The sequence below is a fragment of the Rhineura floridana genome, chromosome 3 (assembly GCF_030035675.1).
Source record: "Rhineura floridana isolate rRhiFlo1 chromosome 3, rRhiFlo1.hap2, whole genome shotgun sequence".
Lineage (NCBI taxonomy): Eukaryota > Metazoa > Chordata > Lepidosauria > Squamata > Rhineuridae > Rhineura > Rhineura floridana.
The window spans coordinates 14230667-14239630 of NC_084482.1; the positions used below are offsets into that span (position 1 = coordinate 14230667).

An 8964-nucleotide genomic window follows, 5' to 3' on the forward strand; every position below is an offset into this window, starting at 1 on the left:
CAGTGGAGGCTGGTGCATTAGGGAGAATGGGGCACTGCCCCAGGCACCTCAGCCAGCTCCTGCCTGCCTGCCTTCTTACCACAATAACCCGTCCAGGGGATGATGCTCCCTGTCAGCTTCCTCCTCCTTAGTCTCAGTGTTGCCCTTGCAGAACACAGCAGGGAGGAGGATGGGGACAAAAGTTGAATTAGTTGTCTCTGCCTGTGATTGGCTCTGGCTCCGGCACCTGTTGGCCTCCCTAACTTCCCTCCATCTAAAGACTCTGACAAGACTCTTACAGAGGCGACTTTTACCACCAGCCAAATATTTTTTCTCGCCCCCTCCCTCTTTTTTGTTTGTTTGCCATCTTTGTATACCATTTTGTGATAGTTTGGTTGGCCTCATGAAGGTATTGCCCTAATATGGACTAAGGATTTTATAGTAGGTGTAGCTCGTTAGATTTGTAGGGCGTCAGTATAAACATTTCAGGGGTGGTAGTGGGGCAACAGAAAGGAGTACAAAATTCAGAGGACAGCATGAAGGAAGGCGATAGAATGGCACTCTATACTTCTTAGGAAATAAAAACTACAATGTCTAATAGACAATGTGCAACAGAATGCTATGTATTTCATATGAACGGCATTCGTTTGTGAAACCAATCAAAACCAATTTCTGCTTTGTACAGTGCACAACACATAAATCACACTTTGATGAATCATTGATCAGACATAGCCAGTTAGTTGATGCTTAAATTTATTTCTTCCAAATACTGGGATGATGACATGTGATGATATGCGGCTGGAATGTCAGGTTACCAGTATATTCTCTTGATTCGCTTGTAATGTTTTCCTATGTACCCCTTGCAGATAGGAAGTGGTGGGACTGAAATGGAAATAGATTTTAAAATTGGAGCAGTTTTTCATAGAATCATAGAATAGTAGAGTTGGAAGGGGCCTATAAGGCCATCAAGTCCAACCCCCTGCCTTTTTGGTACAGAGCGTTGAACCAGATCTTTTAAATTCACCTCTCTTGGAAGGCAATATTTTGGGCTGCTGCTGGGAGGAATGGTGAGATATAAATCAAATCATCATCATCATCATCATCCCAGAAGTTTCTTAGCTAGTTAGAGAAATGTCTATGGAATCCCTATTTGGAAGGAGGTGGTGTGGAACATCAGTGGACAGGGAAGGGGTTAAGCACATTATTGCCCCCCCCCTGCTCCAAGCAACCCACTTCTGACTTGCTTTCTTTAGAAAAAGAAGCTGTTGAGGTTTGGTTACAGATCCGAGTAAACTTGCTGAGAATTAGACTGTAAGTAATAAATGAATACTGTGATTGGCAGACTTTGGGTGCTTCCAGATTGCTGTTTATTGAACATTCATCCCAATCTGTTTGCACAAAATCATTGCAAGATTATACAACATCGCAATCTAATGGTTGTTATCTCAGACTTCCAAGTGCCATTTCCTGACACTTTTCTTTTGGGACTTTTTGCAGTAAGAAAATTGAGAGAAAACTGCACACAATAACAATCACTAGATGGTGATGCTGTATAACCTCAGTGCAAATATTGGACAATTGTCCAACATGGAAGCACTCTATAACAGGAGTCCAAACGTGGTTTTGCCATTATTCCAGAAACACCTTAACTAGCCAGTGTTCTCTCCTCAAAAACCAACATTCAAAGGCTGATTTGAATTCCCCACCATTCAGAGCAAGGGAGAGTATGAAATACAGTGCTGGCATCTCCCAGCCCTTTTATGTGTATGTTATGTGTTAAAAAGAAATATGGGGTATTTTTGTTAGAATTATTTAATCATGAGTCACTCTCTGCCACTGTCTTTCCTTTCTTAAAACATGGATGTCATATTTAGGGAGTGGTAAGAATTTTGATTCAGCTCACATTTCAAATGGAATCTATGAAATTTGTGCTTTCCGAAACAATATAAGAACCAAACAACAGTCATCCTTTGAAATTCGTACTAATTCAAATATTGTGATGCAGTTTACCAACCAAACAATGTCTACAAAAATGAAAACGTTAGGGGAAAATGTGACATAAAAATAAACATATGAGTGAAAATAATATGCAAGAATCATTATATGATGAGAGATGGCTTGCAAAAATGGGTACATTAGTCCAAACTCACTACAAAACTATGTTTATTAGGAGAAATTTGCATTAAAATGCTGGAGAATATTCATGAGGGTTTTTTTAAAAATCACAAATTGCTGCAGAAATGTGGAGAACTTAATTTAAGACTGGAAAAAAGGGGACATAGAGAGAACCTTAATGGGCAGGTCTTTCCAACCCTAGTCAAATGTATACAATTGTACTCAGCAATGTAGAACCTATAATTGTGCACTGTAGAAGAACATCTGACTGCAGGGAAATAGGAATGGGCTGAGACAGTGCATAGAATATCTCCCATCACCATTGACCTCAGCATCCTCAAGACACTCTCCTTTTATATTTATGCTCCACCTATCTCTGCTTTATACCCTCAGCTTTACATTGCCACTCTCAGGGGCCCACCTCTTTTCTCTTTACTCCCCGTTTTCACTCACCATTATTTTTGTTGCCCAAAAGTGCTCTAATCCATTTAGAGTTCAGAGTACAAAACGACTTTATGACTTTTCCAATTTTGTTAGCAAACCCACGACGATGACCATCAGTTGTCTCTGGATAAGGAGGAAGAATAGAGCTCATGAATCACTCTTATGATTGGGAAGAAACTCAGTTCAGTTTTTAATGAGAATCTACCTAATTTGCACTTTCCAAAACAACATGTGAACTGAAACACGACTATTCTTCAAAATCCGCATTTCTCTGAATTTTGTGATGTAGTTCTCTCCAACTAAATAATGTGCATATTAAGCAAAAGACCCTTCTAGTCCAGCATCTTTTTCTCACACTGACTAGCCTCTGAGAAGACTGCAATCACGACCTAAGCATAACAGCACTCTCCTCACATGTGCTCCACAGCAATTGGTAATCGGAAAGATGCTGTTTCTGACACTGGAGGCTACACTTCCCTTTGGCTTTTCCAGATGGTAGGCAAAGCAGCCCTGCATTTTGCCCAAAGGCAGCGCTACTCCTGGCACAATAGTATTACACACACACACAGGGTTGTGCCCTTCTTGCTGTACTCACCAACCCCCCACATCTTCCATGGTAACCCCCTAGAGCTTCCCCTTTGCACCCCGTGCAACCACTAAGTTCTCCCCAGTCCATTTCTGAAGCACTTTGGTTTTGCAGCCCCACTTTGCACCCATTTTCACGTGTTTATTCACATGAAATGCTACAATATGATTGGCTGGGAGTATTCCATACAGCCACCCTATGTTGCAGTGAAAATCTGCCTGTTTAGCTTTTCAGGGTAGCCTAACAGAACCAGGTGTCACAGCAGCAAAATTGTGAGGGTTGGGTAGGATGAGTCCCGGGAGGCAATTTCCACAAGGCTTATGTTGTTGTTGTTCCCCAGGTGAAGGGCACGGCATACCCTCCTGGACAGAAAAGCAACTTCTGAATGCGTTGCATAAGCAAGTCACATGATCAGTCTGAATTTGTGAAGTGTAACTTCTTGCAGGGCACCAGAGAAGTTCTGAGGGCTCAGGTTCTGGTAGGTTCTTAATTACCAGCCTCCACTGGTTTCTGCAATCTTTGGACAAGTCCAAGGCCGGCCAAGTATCATCTCAGGGCAACCCATAATGACAACCTTCCTCACAGTAATCTGTGAAGAAATTCCTAGCAAATCTCTCCTCTGTCTCACAGCTTAAAATACTCAACGCTGTTACTGAATATACACTTGAACATGGTTTACAAGATAATTTACCTGCTTCATCTAAAACTATTTGTTCTTCCAGATGAAGTATATTTATGCAATTTATTTTGTGTACCTTCTGTTGTCAAACCGTACTATATATGCATTCTTGTGACTCTGTGTTGGGGGTTTGAATGATGTATTTTCTTCTTCTGTTATCTTTTTTATACAATAAAGAAAATATCAAAAAGAATTAATACTCACTAGTTGTAGGAGCAGTCTGAGAAGCGGTACTGTCATCTGAGACAAAACAAGAAAAGCAGACCCAATTATCTGCCAGCTCTCCTGTCAAAATGCTGCTCTCTAGCAGAATAGCCCTTGTGATTCAGATACTTGTTCAGGTTGCTGGGTCATGAGCTTACCTGTGCTGGTGGAACTCCCTTGTTCAGAAGGTGCTGGAGATGGAAGAAAGGGTGGCATGATGAAGTAGGATTCCTCCAAAAAGAAGAGGCTGACACTTGGCAGAAATTATTGCTGCAAGAATCAGCCCTCAGTTTCCTCCACTTTCCATTAAAAGACATACAATGTTAAATAAATAAACAAACAATTCTAATTTATATGATTCCTGCAAGCGAGGTGGCTATTAATGGAGCACAATGTCATATTTCAGTGGTGCCAAATGTGTAAGAAACGAAAACTAAAAACACCACCGCCACCACCAAACCCCTTACTCCTGCTGGCAATGTCACACTGAGGCCAGATCACCAGCACCTACATATGCCCTGTTAGCATGCCAGGAATCAGCAGCCTAGGAGCGTGCCGTGCTGGCAGCCAATGTTACACCTGAGGATGACAGTCTAGGACCCTACTCACCACTTGTAGGAGTCGTCTGTGGAAATACATCGTCATCTGGAAGGAAAGAAGCACATCTTTATTGGGCAATTCTCTTGTCACTGTGCTCAGATGTCCTGCCACAAACTGACTGCCGTGATTCAGATACTGCTCAGATTGCTGGGCCAAGAACTTACCAGTGCCGGCGGTGCCTTCTTGTTCAGATGCTGCTGTTGACAGAAGAAGACATGGCAGCGTGAAACAAGTCCTCCAATAAGCAGAAGCTGAAACCTGGCAAAAATCATTCCTGGAAGAGTTGCTCTTCAATCCCATCCACTCCCATTAAAAGAAACATACATTTATTTTATGATCTGATCTTGAACTCTTACTGCCTGCAACACTAAGCATTTAGGATGTAGTGTAATGTCATATGTTAGTGGCACCTTCTGCCTAGGAAATTGTGGGAATGCAGGGATGTGGGTTTTTTTTTTACCACTGCCCTATTTAAATGCAGTGTCAAATGTGTAAACAGTACACATACCTCTTTATTCTTGGGGGCAGTATTATCTTTAAATCAGCCGGCATCTACCTCTGAAGGATTAGCATGCCAGATATCTGTAGTCTGTGTGTCTACACAATGGCATTCTGATAGTGCTCATGTACTATGTCGTGGCAGTGACCCATATTATACATCCAACTGACCATGTGGAACCCTCCTCACATTTTCTGAACACACCAAGCGTAGTGTGTAATTTAGGCCTCCACAATGATTCATGCTTTCATGTGCAGTTTAACTCATTTTAATTGCACACATATAAATTTCTGGTATGTGACTGAATCCCTCCCACAAAACAGTGACCGACTGGAGGTGACCCAACGGCCCTATAATCAGGATCCACCATTGCATTTGCTGCCACTTGCACAGGCACTACAGTCACATTGCCCTTGAGAATCTTCCACTCAGAAAATTATCTGAAAGGCTCAAATACACATGCTTAAAATGGTTAACACTCACCAGTGCTGGTGGTCAAATCATCGGGAGGAAGTGTTGGATCACTAGTGCTGGTGGTCAAATCATCGGGAGGAAGTGTTGGATCACTAGTGCTGGTGGTCAAATCATCGGGAGGAAGTGTTGGATCACTAGTGCTGGTGGTCAAACCATTGGGAGGAAGTGTTGGATCACTAGTGCTGGTGGTCAAATCATTGGGAGAAGGTGTTGGTTCTGTAATGGGGAGAGAAGACAGCAAAGCTACTATAACAATGCCAAGTGCTCACTTGATAAAACTAGCATTTTCCTTTGATTATCATAGAAATCTTGCCATGCCAAAGCCAAAGATGTCAACCAAGTGCATGAATATTCAAAGTGTTCTGCTGCATCAGCCCCAGGGTCCATCTAGTTCAGGTCAGCAGCCAGCCAGCAAGCCCATGAGCAGATCACGAAAGCAATAGCCCTATCCTGTAGTTCATTTCCAGTATCTGGTCCTCAAGTGTATACTATTTTGGCACATGGAAGTTCTGTTTTCTTAACATGGGTAACTTCATAAATTTTGACAGACCTATCCTCAATGAATTTGTCTAAAACAAAGATGGGGAACCTGTGGCCCTCCAGATGTTGTTGGACTACACTTCACATCTTCCTTGTCTATTGGCCATACTAGCTGAGGCTGATGGAAGTTGAACAACATCTGGAGGGCCACAGGTTCCCCTTCCCTGGTCTAAACAATTATTGGAGCCATCTAAGCGTGTGCTTCATGGCCATCCCTTGTGGTAGTGAATTCCATCACTTATTTATGGAATTAACCCCAAGGAAGCATTCGGGCCCTCTCAGAACTACATACCTCCAGATACAAAAGCACAAATCAGCATGAAGAGTCCCCATATTTTCTTCATGGTCATGAATGACTTGAAGGTTTCCTAGTGAAGCCAGGGATTGTCGTGGAGTCTGATTCAATCTGACTGGTTTATAAGGAACAGACTACCAATGAAAGGGTTTGGCTAGGTGGGAGTGGAATTCCCATTGAGCCAAGAATGGGATTAGGCTTGATTTTAATTGCTCTTCTAAGCAAAGGTGGGTGGATCAGAGACTGCACCCAGGAGAAGAGAAAGAAATCGTTTGCTATGCCAAGGATTTCTAATCTGTTTTCTCTGAAAAGGTCTTCTAGTTTATTTCCCGCCCCTGGCAAATCCTGGTTGAGGCACGGCTCTTCCTGCTTATGATGCACCCCTGATTTGGGTTCTCCAGGTGTGTGCAAGCAAGGGATAGAAGGATCTGTATATTTTAATCCTCTCAATTTATCATTTTCCCAATCTTACATTCAGATCTCCACATTTCTGCAGCTCCTGGCTTTTTTAAAAAATCCTCATGAAAATTCTCCAGCATTTTAATGTGAATTTCTCCTAATAAACACATTTTTGGTAGGGGTTTTATGATTAATGTACACATTTTTGCAAACCATTTCTTGCCATACAATGAGTTTTGCATGTTATTTTCACTGACATATTCATTGTTATGCACACTTTCCCCTAATACATGCATTTCTGTAAACATTGTTTGTTTGAGAAACTGCATTGCAAAATTCAAAGTGTGAATTTCAAATAAGTTATCTTATTGTGTCAGAAAGTGTGAGTTGGATAAATCCAGCTTGAAATGCTAACTGAATTATACAGCCACAAGAGTGGCTGTATACTATAGCCAGCGGGGATTTTTCACATTCTGCAATGTTAAATTGAAAATACCCCCCATGCCATTCTGAGGCTTCCCATAAGCTCATTTCAAAACAAAACCTTACAAAATTTATAGTCCTGAACTGAGAAATGCTTACTTAACAACCCTGTAAATTTTAATGGTGATAAATAAAACAGTCAGAAAAAATTGAGACCTCAGAGTCTAAAAAGAGAGAAAAAAAACCCCAAACCCCGTTTGGACTTTTTTCTTGTAGAGTTCTCATAATCTGTTGAAATTCATTAAAAATCAGCCATGTTCACAGAGGACCTGTACTCCTGTTACTGACCTTGCCCCATTCTTTGACCTTCATCTTCTGCAGTTTCAGACTTTAAAGAATGCCTGGCTGATTTTTAATAAATTTAAGAAATTTTGGCTTGAACTCAGTGATAAAGTTGGGCATGCTCAGTAAGAACCAACTGTCACTGTTCTAAAAGCCAGACTCACAGCTACTTGGCTTGCCTAATCAGGGGGCCACACCCACACCAGACTTTGATTTCACTTGAAACATGCACTTCCTGGGATTCTTTGGGAGAAGTCATGTGTCCAAAGTGAAATAAAAGTCTGGTGTGGATATGGCCAGGGACAGCTTTGGTTTAAATTTGGGTGGGAGGCTAGATGTGCCTGCTGTAGAATAAAAAGGTGCGGGAAACCCTGAAAAGCAATGATAATGTTCATAATGTTTTCCTTTTGGAAAGGAAAGGGGCTTCCCCCCTGCCCAGTGCCCACCTACCCAATCTCCTCCCCTCCCCTCCTCCTCCCCTCCCTGCCCCTCCCCCAGGTCAGTGTTGGACTTTGACCTGGGAGACCAGGGTTCGAATCCCCACACAGTCATGAAGCTCACTGGGTGACCTTGGGCCAGTCACTGCCTCCCAGCCTCAGAGGAAGGCAATGGTAAAACTACCTCTGACTACAGTAGGGCCCCAATCATATGGCAGGTTATGTTCGGGACCCCCACTGTGAAGCAAAAACCGCTGTAAAGCGGAAATCATAGAATAGAATGGCGTGCAATGCCCTAAAACCACCGTAAAAGCGGAACAAGTGCCGTATGAGTGGGGCTTTAGTCTAATTGCGTCTAATTGAGACTGCTGCATTAGCGAAGCGCTGTAAAGCATGGCTCTACTGTACTGTTTACCATGAAAACCCTATTCATAGGGTCACCATAAGTCGGGATCGACTTGAAGGCAGTCCATTGCCATTTTCAAACATGATTGCACAGAAATAAATCCCATTGAACTCAAAAAGTATGCAACTGATCAACCCCCCTCCCTTCTCCTCCCTCCTATCGCCTCCCTCTTGCCCCTTCCCTCCCCTCCTTCCCCCTCTCCCTCCTCCTCCCCATGGTCAGTTTTATCTTAAACATGATTGCATGGGAGTAAATACCCTTGAATTCAATAAGCATGCAATGATCAAAGCTGCGCTCCCCTGCCCCTTCCTTTGCCCCTCCCCCTCCTATCCCCTCCTTCCCTCTCCCCCTCCCCCTCCTTCTATAACAATAAATAATAAAATAATAAAATTTTATTTATGAGTCGCCTATCTGGCCGAATTAACGGCCACTCTAGGTGACGTACATTAACACAGTAAAATACAATATAAAACCCATGAGAACCACAATCAATAATTAATCTAAGCATCACCCTACCAGTTAATAACAGCATTAAGCTAATC

The 8964-nt window shown here is 42.5% G+C and overlaps 1 protein-coding gene across 2 annotated transcripts; it reads right to left on the reverse strand.

Moving 5' to 3' along the window:
• Positions 1-731: 731 nt before the first annotated feature.
• On the reverse strand, positions 732-6502 carry LOC133382047 (uncharacterized). 2 transcript variants are annotated; one of them, XM_061621705.1, is made up of 8 exons: positions 6413-6502; positions 5590-5796; positions 4772-4801; positions 4617-4652; positions 4166-4198; positions 4008-4043; positions 2548-2661; positions 732-861 (listed from the first exon to the last, which is right to left on the reverse strand). In XM_061621705.1, the coding sequence occupies exons 1-8, from the start codon at positions 6468-6470 to the stop codon at positions 791-793; spliced, it is 585 nt and encodes a 194-aa protein (XP_061477689.1). In that variant the 5' UTR covers positions 6471-6502; the 3' UTR covers positions 732-790. The 2 variants fall into 2 exon arrangements, with proteins under 2 accessions (XP_061477689.1, XP_061477688.1); XM_061621704.1 differs by having other exon boundaries at positions 4772-4804.
• Between the last annotated feature and the right edge of the window lie 2462 nt (positions 6503-8964).

Bases quoted from the DNA above. Each gene is read 5' to 3' on its own strand.
- LOC133382047 (XM_061621704.1), bottom strand. From the start codon at position 6,470: ATGACCATGAAGAAAATATGGGGACTCTTCATGCTGATTTGTGCTTTT. The intron at 4,805-5,589 runs GTGAGTGTTAAC...TTCTGTCAACAG, and splicing joins TGATTTGACCACCAGCACTG to CAGCATCTGAACAAGAAGGC. The intron at 4,044-4,165 runs GTAAGCTCATGA...GTTTTGTCTCAG, and splicing joins AGGGAGTTCCACCAGCACAG to ATGACAGTACCGCTTCTCAG.